This window comes from Toxotes jaculatrix, chromosome 14 (assembly GCF_017976425.1).
Source record: "Toxotes jaculatrix isolate fToxJac2 chromosome 14, fToxJac2.pri, whole genome shotgun sequence".
Lineage (NCBI taxonomy): Eukaryota > Metazoa > Chordata > Actinopteri > Toxotidae > Toxotes > Toxotes jaculatrix.
Genome location: NC_054407.1, coordinates 11,207,655 through 11,221,973, shown reverse-complemented (window position 1 = coordinate 11,221,973; position 14,319 = coordinate 11,207,655). Strand labels below are relative to the sequence as shown.

General features: G+C 44.0%; 1 protein-coding gene across 1 annotated transcript; it reads right to left on the bottom strand.

The window, feature by feature from the left end:
- Nucleotides 1-2,186: 2,186 nt before the first annotated feature.
- LOC121193062 (semaphorin-6B-like) lies at nucleotides 2,187-14,040 on the bottom strand. The gene is made up of 16 exons (XM_041055181.1): nucleotides 13,920-14,040; nucleotides 12,804-12,915; nucleotides 11,955-12,015; nucleotides 11,772-11,834; nucleotides 9,858-9,956; nucleotides 9,679-9,769; nucleotides 9,297-9,416; nucleotides 8,571-8,659; nucleotides 8,267-8,484; nucleotides 8,048-8,179; nucleotides 7,601-7,750; nucleotides 7,308-7,484; nucleotides 6,467-6,607; nucleotides 5,655-5,732; nucleotides 4,516-4,577; nucleotides 2,187-3,172 (listed from the first exon to the last, which is right to left on the bottom strand). The coding sequence occupies exons 1-16, from the start codon at nucleotides 14,038-14,040 to the stop codon at nucleotides 2,187-2,189; spliced, it is 2,700 nt and encodes an 899-aa protein (XP_040911115.1).
- Nucleotides 14,041-14,319: the final 279 nt, after the last annotated feature.

Here is a 14,319-nt window from a genome sequence, read left to right as displayed (position 1 = left end):
CTCAAATACTGTTGGTGGCATTCAGCGTCAGCAGCACCTGACAGAGGGAGCTGAAATGAGTCCAAACAGTACAAGCCAACATCTAAATGCAGAAACAAAACATTCAGCATGTAAACTCGAAGGCATACGTGTCCGTAGCACATGAAATTGGTGCACGCCTGACTGAAATGGTCCTCTTCATGGCACTTTAAAACAAGTTTCTATCATTTCTTTCTTTTTTTTTTTTTTTTTTTTTTTGCTTCAGTAATCAGGCATCAGTAATTCATTCATAAGTTGGATTTGGCATACAGATGTAAAAAGACACTGATGATAATTAGTGTCTCTGTGATTTCAATCTTGGAGCAAGGTTGATATGAAACCTCCATGAAAACAGATTTTCATACATTAATAGTTATAATGACATGATAAATGTTTATTTCTGTTTGCAAGCTAATTAATGCCTGATATTTTTTTTTTGGAGTTACAGTTTGTCTTACATTATCATTTTATCTAAATTAAAGTTTACTATGTACAGATAAACCATATATAATAACAAGGTCTCCATATATCATATGAAAGTCACCACAAACCAGCGTACAGTCTATTGGCTGGAACTGAGAGTGAAAATCAAGTCATCTGGTCAGCTTTAATAAACCATGTTCTCAGTATTTTCTGTGGTTGTTGTCGTTGCGCCTCGTTTCATCAAGTTGCCTTTTGTTTTCTTTATCTTGTCTCCTGTTTTTATGACTTCCAGCTCCTCGCTAACACACTCAGACCATGTAGTGTTGATCTGAACGCCGACCATTTCATGGAACACTTTGATGGGCTGAATATATAGTCCCATTTGCCTGCTGGGAACATTTCCATTACTCCTATTGGCTCCGAGTTAAGCCAGAGGTTTCAATCATCGGCTGCTGTAACTGTCACTTTATTCTGTATCATGTCTGTGGGACCTTGACCCATTCTGGGCTGGAGGGGAAATTTTGGCCAATAAAACCGGGTTGTTGTCTATAATGCAGCATTAATGAATGTGTGTATGTGTGTGGAAAAACCTTAAGGTGACAGTGAAGGACAAAGTGTTCATATACTGCAGTGCATTTACTAAAAAATCTCTAAAACACTTCTCTCTTTCTTCCTTTCCATGTTTCTGTCCTGCTCTGAGCTTTCTTTCAGTCCAGTATTGTGGTGAAACCTCTCCCGACTTCCTCGTGGGATTATTAGTCATTAAACAGTACGTGGGGTGGAGGGAGGCAAACAAATACAGCGACGGACGGCTGAGATGCCGTCATTACAGAGAGCATGCGGCTGGCAGAAATAGTGCTGACATTTCAGTCCTGCACTCTGCTCTCCAAAGACGTGAGTTATAGTCCCATATCCCTATGAGACAGGTTAGAGGCATTTGGCACACGCGCCTTCCCTCTGCTGTACATGGAATACTAAATACCCACCTGTACAAACACATGTATGCATCTGCTGTAAGTGTGCAGCAAGGAGAAAGAGAGAGAGAAAAAAGAAGCAGAGAGAAGGGACTGGTGTCCCCTCATTGTCCATTAGATTTGTGTTTACAGTCAGAATGACTTTAGTTTTTGTCTGATGAGTCACATAGAGCCTCAGATATTCAGGAAGGTATCCATTTACGATGTTCAGTATTTGCAATTTCACTTCAAGCACCTAGTTGGCAATCAGGCCAACAGGTACTATAGTGGGGAACAGATGGGTGGCAGTCTTGTTAATGTGATCCAAGAGGGAAAATGCATTCCTCTCCTGCAGCAGTGCTTGATTGGCTCTGCAACCTCAGTTAATCTGCACAGGGAAGGCAGCTTCTAAGTGCCATGTCCATCTTTGTCCACATCCTCTCTGCCCCCCATTCTGCTTTCTGTCTTTCCTCTCCATCCTCTCTCCTCTTCCTGCTGCGGCTGAGTAGCAGGAGAGAGAGGCAACTCTGCAATGCAGACACAGCAACAACCTCAGTTCATCTGACCAATTAGTGTGAGCCAGGATATGAGTGGCAGGCCCAGCAGCCAGTCATAAAGAGAGACTCATCAGAGGGTGAAATGGGGAGGGGAGGGGGGGTCAATGAAAAACAGATGTAGGGAAGGGAGAGGGAGAGAGTGACAGACAAAATAAGGAGGAAAGAGAGATCTATGTAAATAAAACAGACAGCTCCGGACATGGAAAGACTCCCGTCCCCTTCAATTCCTCAGCAGTCAATGGCCAGTCTGAGTCCTATCGCTGCAGTTCTTCTTACTCATCAGCTGACTGAGATCCACCAGCTGCCCCAGCTCCCCTCGCTCCAGGGCCCCTCTCAGCAGAGCCCGGCTTAGCCCGGGGGTATGTTGCTGGGACACATACGCCTGGCCACTGGGAGTGGGCATGGAGGGGGGAGGCAGGGGGACGGGGACCATGCCGTGGCTGCTGAGGATGTATCCTTCCTGGGGTGGCCAGCGCAAAGGCAGCGGCTCGCCATACTCCACGGGGGCGCTGGGGGCTGAGACCACCCTCCGACGCTCAGGCGAGTCCTGGGGGGTCATGGGGTATACATATTCTCCGGCAGACTTCCTGAGTGGAGCTTTGGGCGTCCCTTTCCCTCCTTTTTCTTGCTTGCTCAGACAGACATAGTGCTGGCGTGGCGTGTCATTCCCTCGGCTCTCACCACTGTGTCTCCCACCCCCCCCTTGCTGGAACAGTCTGGTGGTCAGGTAGACTGAAGGGGGCATGCGGCAGGGTGAACCCAGACCCACGGAGCCTCCCCCCAGGTACGTCTGGCTGGTGTCCCACCCTCCAGAGTTGGAGTCAGACAGTCGCAGGCCTCTGCGTTTCTGCTGGGGCGTGTGCTCTGGGGTGGGGAGGAAACCGGGGTCGAGCTCCCCTGACTTCACCCAGCCATTGGGCATGACAAAGAGGGTTTCCCCGCCCTGAGAGCAGGGGCGCTCCCCACCTCCCTGCCGTGTTACGCTCAGCACAGAGCCTCCCATCCCTCCGCCGTTACCCAGCAGGCCTCTTTCACGTCTCTGGATGGAGGACTGGGAGGTGTTGCCGTGGCGGCGGTTGGCAGGCTTGTGGGCCATGATCCAGCACACGGCGAGGCCGGAGAGCGCCGCCCCGATGGTGAACGCAGAGACCGCAGATGCCACAAGCAGGTTGAGGGAAACAAGGCTCTCCGGTTCAATCAGCAAACTCTGCTGCAGAATTCCTGAAGATAAAGAGACACAATTATGAAGATGACATTTAGTGGAACAGTACAATGGACATCCCCTCACAATGCCTGTCCACAGGGTGCAGTTTAAAATTGCTATTATTATTACATATAGTGCCATTCTGCTATTGCCACTTGGTGCTTTTCCCCTCTCAAGATATAATGTATCGTAATAAATCAATAGCTACAATAACACTCATAACTGGTGATCATCATGTTCAGCCTTACACGATTATTTTGTGTAGCGATTCTGTTTAAAAGGAACTTCTCTCCAGTTTGGCCTTGAGGCTCCACAGGCTCCAGGTTCAGAGAGGCCTGCACTTGTCATCAGTACAAGTTCAGACCACAGCAGCTGACTCTCCTCTCCTCACTCTTTCCATCCTGCAGCCTGGTCAGAGAGTCTCTCCTCGCAGCATACCATTACCTCAGTGTTTCCACTCAGCTCTAATCACTCCCATCTGCAGACACAGCAGCACATGCCTGTCTCTGGCTCGGCTTCTCTTGCGCTTTCACAGCTCAGATTAGAGTCTGTCAGGTCTGCAGCCTGGCATCACCGACTTCTACTGTTATCAGTTTCTAAGAGTGGGATAAAAACTAGAAGCCCATATATCACTTTAAAACAAATGAGTGTGGTGAGGGCTTGGAACGTGCTACACATTTTTTTTTTAAGTTTTTTTCTCTTGAAATTCAGACCCAGCTAAATGGATTTTATGACTTTGAAACTGGGCTCAAACAGGCGGAACAGTGCAGAAAGAATCTGCTGGAAAGGAAATGACTTTTGTTGGTTTCCACTGACTTTGTGAATTTCAGAGTCAGGTTCAAAGAGGTCCTCTGTGGCACTGCAGTGACATCTGAGCCTCTCAACAGAAGTGACATCAGTATTTTCTGCGACGCTATTTCCAGCTTGCTTGCCGGCTACCCTCAGTCATTCCCCTCTGAGATGTTCTGCTTTGAAAGAACAAAGGCTTGCACCCGGGAAGATGTTGCATATCCCATCCTGCAGTTTCATATTGTCTACCAGCAGCTACACCTGCTTCATATCCTCCCTAATTAAACCGTCTCACACTGGGAACATTTTGACCTATAGGAAGTGAGGCTGAATCCAGGATCCCAGAGCTACTCCTACCTGATTTGGCTCTGACAAAGAAACCAAAACCTCAGATAATTAAAATTCCAATAAAACCAATATTCTCCCAGTTGGTAGTATGAGATAATTTTTCAGAACAAAATGTTCAGTGACAAGGAGACAGGTGTAGTAAAAGACTGAGCCACTAGGCGGAGCCTCCCCTCAGTCCACTGTACGTAACCAGAAGCATCCATGTCACAGTGCTGCAACCTACCATCACAGTCTCCTAGATGGGAGGTGGTGTTTCCATATTCCACATCTTGTTGAAAAGGCAGCCTGCAGACACAAAGAGATCACAGGTTAACACATCAGAGACCTCAATATTTCTCTTCATGTACAAACAATAGGAAACATATCGTTATAGTGCTCTTAATTCACTATATACACTATGAAAAAATGAAGTTAGGCCTGATTGAAAATAATCGGCGTAAAAATGGATTTCTTTATAAGAACATGCTCACTTTTGCATATATACATGAACGGGGACATTTGTTGGTAGTAATCGATTAAATTGATATGGCACATATTGATGTGTCATCCAGTGTAATGGGATACACTATTGATCCCATGATCGATTTTCTCTTTTTGCTTGATCGCTGGTCAGAGGTCAGGGTCAGCTATACAGGCGGTGACGGGAGCTGGAAGTAGGAAACGCAATACTAAACAGCGTTAATGCTTCCATTTGATTTCTCGTGAAAAACAAAACACAGGAAGATGCTGTGGGTTCAGTGGTTTCTTCATGGCTTGGTGTTCTCTGGCACAAACATGAACTGTGCAGATAGACTGGAAATTAATTATATATTATATTATATTTACATTGTTTATAATAGTGGATTCAGTGTGCTGCCGAATCCACTGCTCATACAGATCCAGGGTGAATATTAATACTAAGAAGTATAATAAGCTATAATATTAGACTTAACCAGTCTTGCTGAATTTGTCAAAATAATAATGATTCCTTTTTAGTAGCAACAGAATATATGTTTGCTTAAGTTTGACTTCAATTACTAACAAGTGTTGTGGTCCACCTGCTTTATTCTTTAGCTCTCTTACATGTGTAACTATATCCACGTACATCCTTGAGATGTCATTGTGGAATAAGGAAAAGGAACTTGAACTACAAGAGCACTCTGCCACTGCTTTAAAGCTTTTGCTTTCTTTATTCTGTGTGACTGAGTGAAATACCAATTCCATGTTTAGCTTAGTTGCCAGACATTTCCATGTACAACATAGAGGAATGCTGCAACTTTGCCAACAAAACTCCTTCCACAGAACTTGGTGGTGACTTTGCAGACAGTAGATCTGAAGAGGTAGAAAACTTTTCACAGGTGTGCGTATGTGTGTTGTCGTCACCGTGTGCCCGGTCTCAGGAAGGAGCAGGTGCTGCCTCTGGTCCAGCCACAGTAAGGATCCCTGGAGGCTAGACAGCTCCTGCACACACACGGACACACACAGACACACACCAATTAAAACAAAAAGTTAAGAAATGCTGAGCACTGCCCTTATTCTCACAGTGGCCATTTTGACCATTTTAGCAGAAAACTCTGTCAGAAAAAGTTGCCTTTCAAACAAGGGAACAAGAGCTACAACTATTAATTGAGCGGGAAAGTTGGCTATTTTCCTGTTGATGCTCATGAGTCTACAGGAAATCAGTCATATGTTCTGTATAGTATATTCTGTAATAGAGATTCTGTGAACTGATAAAAGCCTCATCCGGTATTCATTGTCATACACAGCAGTCACACACAGCAGTCACACATATTCTATAGAGTTGCTACTTGTTCACAGTTTCCTGTATCCATGTGTGATAATCAGGTTCACAGTGTGATGCTCTACTTCAGAACATCTTCCCCATGCCTTTTTGTTATTCTTGACGAATCACAATCTTGAAGCTGCTTTTTTTTTTTTACAAAATAAATATGACACAAAACAAGCGAGATGTGGTTTGACAAACAGACATGCCATCCATCTCCTACTGACTGAAACAAAAACAGAACTGCAAATTTTGCTGAGACGACTGAAGTGACAACAGACACAAAACAAAAGTTTACCAGTAAGTACTACCCTGGCTAATGGCCACTTCTAGATTTGAACTGAATTAATTATCAGACTTGGACACACTGAGGGAATGGAAAATACTCTCAAACACAGAAAGTGTCACTCACTTCATGCAGCGGGAGTGCAGGTGGCAGCGAGACGTGGGAACTCGGACCAGACAGGAGGGAAAGGCCAGCAGCAGAGTGTGGCTGGTCCGGTCCAACGACAGAGACAAGAGCTGACGGGCCTGAGGAGAGTCGTCACTACACCTGGAGACGGTGAGACATGGTGGTGTGAGGACAGGAGGCAGAAGGTACAGAGACAGCAGCGGGAGGTACAATGTACTCTTCTTGGCCTCAAATAAATCTGTGACAGGGTCAAAGGCCTCATCTGTTGGTACTTCGAGACAGACACCCCAGTGCCCTAACCCTAACTGGAGCAGCAGACTGGAGTTTTATCCAGTCTGCTGATGTCTGCACAGAGTCAGAGCTGTGTGGTGGAAAGACAGAAACACCCTTCTGAGTTAGCTGCCAGTGGATGCACCATTTTCTGACTGTCAGGTCTTTTACTGTAATACACAGAGTAACACGGGACAATAATGAAATATAAGCTGCAAAGATTTTCTGGTGCTTCAAAAGATAATCAACAGATCAAGTGATAATGAAATTAATCTTTAGATTCAACCTTAAAATCAATTTCTTAAATTACATACGTGAATGTATCTGTTGTGGCTAAAAAGTAACAGAACAGGCTTCGACTGTAAGCTGCACTTCAAAATGTGAAAATCAATTATTTAAAATCATAACAGTAAAACTGAGGAGACTTCTGGGGTGAAAAACACTGCTGTTCTTCAGTTATCAACTCGAGTCAGGTTGATAACTGGAGACCCGATCTACCTGAGGCAACCTGCCAAAATGTATAATTCATAATTTGGAGATCAAGGACAAAGATCTCTTGACTCCTACTCACTTCTCTGGGTTAAATCCATCCACCTCCTCCAGAAATACACTGCTGTGAGAGACAGAGTCTCCATTGGGAACCATTAGGAACTTGAGGATAGTTCCCCTGGTTGAGCCGAGGAACAAGACTGTACGGTTCCTATGAGGTCCGGCTTCTGTGTCTACCACCATGGCTGTCAGCTGGTACCTAGATATACAGATCAACAGAGTAGGTCAATGAAGCACCTTCCCATCCTACCTGTAGCTTATGATTTATGATTCATGCCACTAAAAAAAGTCCTGCTACTGAGTCATTCTGCATACCGTCCCATAGTCTTGACCACCCAGGGTCTGTGCCCCAGTAGGGGAACGGTCTCGTCCATAAGCGGGTGGGTCTTAACAAAGTTCAGCACCTCATCTGGCAGCGTGGTAGAGGAGCTAAATCTGGATCCCTGCACTGCACATCCCCCTGGTCTGCAGACAGAGAAAGACAAAAAATAAGAAGAAAGTGAGAGATGAAGAATATACAGATGGGAAAGAGAGAGATCGAAGTCCAGAGAGAGCAAGAAGAAAAGAGCCAGAGGAGTTTTTTTTTTTTTTATTCGGCGGCTGGAGGCTGTGTTAGAATTTTTGCTGAATAGTAGTGAAGTTGCATTGTGACTGACAGTTGGAGCTTATAGCAGGGGAGTGAGTAGACTGTATGTGAGACAGATGCTCAGGACAGCAGCACTGCAGCATTCTGCTGAGGTTCTGCACTTCGCATTACAATACCTTGGTTTAGGCACCGCCTCGTCCGGTACAGGAGTCCAAATAGACTCCGGGGATTTCTGCTCTTTAAACCGGCCTTCAAAGACGTGAGCGAGCTGCTGCATGTCAAACACACACACCGCAGAACCAGGGATGCTACCAGAGACAAGGGAAAGGAGACAGTGAGGAGCAAACAATAGAGTTATTGCTTGTTTGTGTGGACGTTGTGCTGAGTCTCTTTACCTGTTTGGTGGGGTGGAGAAGAGGCCGAGGATGACATCTCGTCCCTGCATATGGATAATTTCGCTTGTGGCGTGTAAAAGGTTGAAGTAGAAGTGTGAGTCTCCGGGGATGGAGCAGTTGAGCCGTGCCTTAAGAAATGTGGTCCACTGTTTCTCAAGGACGCGCTGAGAGCCACCCAGGTCAGCCTTACAAACACGAGCCACACGGGACACCATCACCTAGAATAAAACAAGTTTAACAAAATGGAGGGATAATAAAATAAAAGAAGAAGAAGGGGAGAGAAAGAGAGAGAGGTAGAGAGCACCTTCTCCAGATGATGAAACTCCATGGCCATCTCTCTGAAGAAGAAATAAATATGAGGACCCCACTCCATGGCGCTCACAAAGTACGGCTCTGAAAAACAATATTAGAAAAACACTGTTAGAAAAACACACACTCTCATACGACAGAAAAACAGCAACGCAATGCCTGAGGCCAAACGTAACACTCTACAGTGCCTGACATGGCGCTGTAATAACAGTCACATCAACATGGACCACTGCTGTCCACCACCCTCACTCATTAACTATTCATGTCCTGTTTAATTTATCATCACGGACAAGAGGATACACATTATTTATCATTTATTCATCCAGCACTGTTCCAACTTTGACCTGCCCCAGCTTGTTTTTTCCTCTGTGGAAAACAGGCTCCACTGTTCAGCTGAAGGCTTGTTCAAACCCTGAATCTGAAGAGTCCAACTAACCTCAATACATCACTCTGTCTGAGGCTGCTCCACTTATAATGAGTCTATGAAATGTACGCCTAATCATATCTGGTATCACAGAATGTAGCTCATTATTTAGCCTGCCCCCCAAAATCATCTTATTCACCTTTGAGCCACTTGTGAAAAGACCACAGCGGTTCAATTTTCTTTTAGTTAACTACTGAGGCTAATGGGGATGGTTTCTGCTATTTACTTCCTGATTGTGTATTGAAGGTGTCTGGCACTGGAAGGTCATTTTTAATGTGCCCCATTTCAAAAAAGTACCTCTGAACCATTTGGAATCGTGCTTGACTGTGCGGAGGGCGGGGCTGTCGCCGAGGCTTCGATAGATCACTGCATCAATGGCCAGGAAGTCTGTCACGGTACCGGTAAAGAGACTTCCATCTGAGGGGCAAGAGAGATGCGCAGAGAGAGGAAAGGAGGAGATTAAGAAGAAGAAGAGGGGGAAGATACAGATGAAGCGATAGCACAAGGTCAGGAAGATTAAAACCAAACAAGCAATGCAGCGAGAGGTCTGACTATAAATCACTTGTAAAGGCAAACACAAGGGCACAGACGTTTCAATGTCTGGAGCTGGAATCTCCAGTCTGATGTCTGATAGAGAGCCTGAATTCTTCAGCTTTAGCGTGCAAACTCAAGACGCTACCTGCAAATAAAGCCACATTGGCATGCCGTGGATCATATGGGCACCGTGCCATCCCGCTGACAGTCTCTCCCACCATTTCTAGAGTGTCTCTCTGCATCAGGAAAAAAAAAAAATTATGCAGATAAACAAGCTGGCAGAAACACAGAGAATGGCCAGCTTACAGATAGATGGCTACTAACAGTGTAGTTGGCACACAGTGGGTTGAAGGCGTTTGTTCCGCACACAAACAGGCCACCATGCTGGCTGAGCAGAACCTTGATGAAATTACGGCACTCTCCCTGTAGAAAACACACAAAGGGAAACTATTAAAGAAGAGGAGAAAATCACCAGGCACAGGGCAAAGTTAAAAAGACGAATGTGAACAAAGGCTAAGCTCAAAATAACCAGTCTGAGCAAGACGACAGCCAGTGTGAAGTATGAAGAATGCAGCTTAAAACAATCCTTAAAGGCAAGAACACCCTCAACCACACTCCATCTGGAGGAACAATAGGACGGGGACTTTATATCAGTCCTCAAAGTGAAGGCTGCTGATTGAACTTCAGTTTAAAGCAGCTACCAGTGAATCTGAAACTTGATGACACTGGTATCCCTTTAGTCCCTTTGTGATAGTGTTTTACAACACTGTCAGACGCAGATAAAAACAATAAAATGTGCCTCTGTAGGTACATGAGCAATATGAATAATGAGTCTTTTTCTTTTTTTCTTTTTCTTTTTTAACTCCTGCTCCAGATTTATTTATCAGGAGCTACTTGTAGCTATTTCCTACAGTAAATGTGACAAAGTTATGTTTTGTTGAAGAGTATTTTAGCAATTTCTGTAGACAGTAGAGTAGCAAAATTCTATTTGTCCATTTTATTGGTTGCCAAAATGCCAACAAACAAAGCTCTCACTTGGCATTGAACTGTGTATGCTAATCAACTATACTGCTAATAGTATCCCAGTGTGTGCTTGAACTTAAGAGGCTAATTAGTACTGCCATTATTTCTGGCCAAAATTTTAGTTTAAATGAGACTGAATAGGCAAACAGCTTTGCCGTTCAATGTGGATTATATATTTTTTAAATGTCTGCTGTGCTGTGAAAAGGTCTATTCTTGGATTGTCAGAACAGGACCGGTGTAATAACTGCAGCACAATAAGTCGAAGGATTCACATCAACTGTCATTTACCACAAGCTTTCCGATTTGATCTCTTCATCTGAGTTGGAGAATTTAAGCTCATTTTGTTCACCTTTCTGTCTGCTGTCCTCTCTCTGTTTCTCTCACTCTCTCATGCCATCGGTTTCACCTTAAGCCAGTTTTTCTCCTGTTGTCTTTGATCTTTTTTTGTTTAATTCACAGCTTTAATTATTTCTTTTTCCTGTTCAACAGATCTTTTCCTTTTGTTGTGGCTCTGTGGTTCTTTCTTACTATCTGGTAGGTGTCTTATCCTCTTTATGTGTCTCTTCCCCAGTTTTCCTCCCGCCTACGCACATCCCATCCCTACCTTAACCTCCCTTCCTCAACTGATTTCAATTACGGTTTCCTCCCTCAGGCTGTGTCACTCTCTCTGCTCAGTTTGCTCTATAATGTTTCCTGTTGCCTCTTTTTCTTTTTCTACCCTTTTTCTGCCCAAATTGGATTTTGCCATTGGCACTGCTACATTTATACAATAAAGCTTATATTTTAGGTTACTCCCTGTTAACCTGGCTACCGTCCCAAATCAAATCTTTCTCTTTTGTATATTTGATCACATTCCCTTCACATCTCAGAACATTGTCAGCTTTATACACAAACATAATTGCTATCTTGCCCACAGGCTATGAATTAGATATGTGAGGAAAATTGGTACATAGCAGGTGAGCAAGAAAATGGCTTTCAAGCCTCATGGACAGTTTTTGGTCTGGGTAACGTTTCACTGAGCTAGCATGATTCAGTGATGTGCTGATTCTGTATCAACAAGATCAAATTTGTGTAAATACCGTATGCTGGTGCACCCAAAGGAAATAAGGTTTCTGTAGCAGCTGTTGTGTCTGTCCAAGCATGTGATAGTCTGGATGGTGTTGATGCATGTACGAGTGGATCTCAAAGTCAGAGTGCTGTGTGCGAGCACTATACCTCATGTTTGCCCTTCATCCGGCACACTCGAATATCATTCTTATTGGATTCCCATGTCCTTTTCTGCCAAAGAAATGAACCCCAGTCAGACTATGTTTGCTGTGTGTGCACATGGACATTATCAGTTATTAGTGCATGTTTTCATTTTGTGTGTGTATGTGTGTGCAAGAAAATGAGTCTTACCTTGCTGTAGAACATTTCATCACCTGCCATGTTATCCAGCTCCACTCTGTACAAGTCATCTCTATAAAACATGAAAAACACAAAGTAAATCAGATCTAATGTAGTACAAACATGTTAATAGGCTAAGATATGTAATATATAACATAAACAACAATATAAACAGTGTGTAAGGTGTCAAAGATTAGACCTGCGTGTTTTTAATATATTTCCTTTGTTTCTTTCTTTTAATTCAGAATAAAACGGATTTACTGATTTATCAACTCTTTCTCTCACCAGATGTCATTTCTCCCATTAGAAAGAAAGAACTAAGTAGAGAAGCAGAGTGGAGGTTTATTTCAATTCTCAATTGGCAAAAAATTACCTGTATGTGTGAATATATCATCTGTGTTGCAGTAAACAGTGGCCTGCTTCATTTATAGCTGAATGAAAGTACTGCTGTTGTTGCCTTGGATTATATTATTTATTTGTGTTATTCATTTGGTAAGTTGATTAGTTTTCATTTCAGTGCGAGGCACTGCAGTCTATGTTTGCATGCCTCTCTCCTCATGTGGGGGCAGTGTTATTAGATGTTAAAAGGTCACATTTATTGGAATCTGGATGAGCGTTGTATTTACATCATTGTCTGAAGGAAATTTAATGTAAAAGTTTTGATGGCAACAAGAGTAATGTGAACAAACAGCTCTCACTTGACATTTAACAAATAAGACTGAAAACAACTTCAGCAGAGCAAACTGATAATGTCCTCTGCAGAGTGACAGCAGATGGATGCTGTGGCATCAAATGAAAGCAAAAGGATATTAATGCGAACACGTCAGTAACACACAGTTGGAGGCGGTTGCCGTTGGTTACCTGGCTCCTATGTAGAGCGTGCGGTTGACTTGGAGGACCGTCTGGATGTGCAGCTCCTGTCTCTGAGCTGAACGATGAGCTCTGCCCAGGAACACTGGATACCTCCTCACCACTGACATGAACACACAGACACAGAGCACAAAATGCTCACTAAAACATCAAGAAATTAAATGTATTGCTCAAAGATACTTTGACCACTGAAGACAGAGAGAGCACCTTTTCCATCCGTATTTACCCAAAGAACTCAGGCAAGACATAAAACAGTTCCTGTAACCTTCACTTTAATAGTGTCTTTACTCATTCTTGATGTTTTTGTTTAGGAAAACAAAGATAATGGGCAGAGACAAATGGCGTAGCAGTTACAGCAGACTGAAACACTTTTTGCCCTCTTAGTGTGTTGATGCTATTCATGCATGCAGCTCCATAATGAGAAAAACTGTGTGTAATTACTGTTGTTATTATTTCATTGCAAAAAAAAAAAGTAATTTCTTCCCTCACCTCCCTACATGTCAGATAAATGAGAGAGTACAGATGAGGTGGGGAGAGAGAGTGGCAGTATCAGACTATGAGAAAGTTTTGAAGAGGAGGACAACAGTCTCCACAGGGAGCTCTCATCATCAGGAGACAGATTGGGAAAACGTCTCATTGTCCTTGACTGCAGGGGAGGGAGAGAGGACGTAGCGATCCATCTCCACCTGTCTCCTCCCCTTCTCTCTTCCACCCCTCAGCCTTCCCGTTTGCCTTCTGTATGCCCCATCTAAACTGTCCCCTATTTTTTCATCTTCCTGTGCATCTCACCATCTATAAAAAAAACTCCCGTCCTTTCATTCTCTGTTTATTTTTTGTTTCTTTCTTTATCTCTCATATTTATTAATCTACTGTACTGCCATAGAGAGACAGAGTGGTCTCTCTTTAGGTAGAGAGCCATGCTGCTAGCACGGCTAAAACCCAAAACCCACAAAAGCAGCTCCACACCACGGATCTGACCCTTGACCCCTTGATTTCCACATCTCCCACGGAGCCATTCATCAATGCTGCACATATACTCATGCACGCACACGTGCGCACTCACTCACTCACTCACACACACACACACAGTGTGGGAAGGGCACATACCCTCTACAGGGACGTAGCTCAGTGGACTGGGTTCCTCTGGGAATGAGCCATCAGCCAGTTGAAGCAGCAGGAGAAGAAATGTGAGGGGAGGAGCCACGGTTGCCATGGCAGCAGCACACATGCACTGTTAACAAAGAGAGATGGGAGAGAAAATTTTCATTGCTGTGCACTGTTTGTGTGTGTGTGTATGTGTGTACATGAGCTGGGGTGCATGTGAGTGTGTAGACATTTTGATTTCTCAGCACAGAGGAATTCCAACAGGTTTCCGTGTGTGTGTTTGTGTGTGTATGTATATATACGTGTGAGTGTGTGTGTGTGTGTGTGTGTGTGTGTGCGTGTGTGAGGACAGGGTCATAGTGACTGCTGCCACCAACCTGGCTTCAGCAGGGTGCTTATGTTT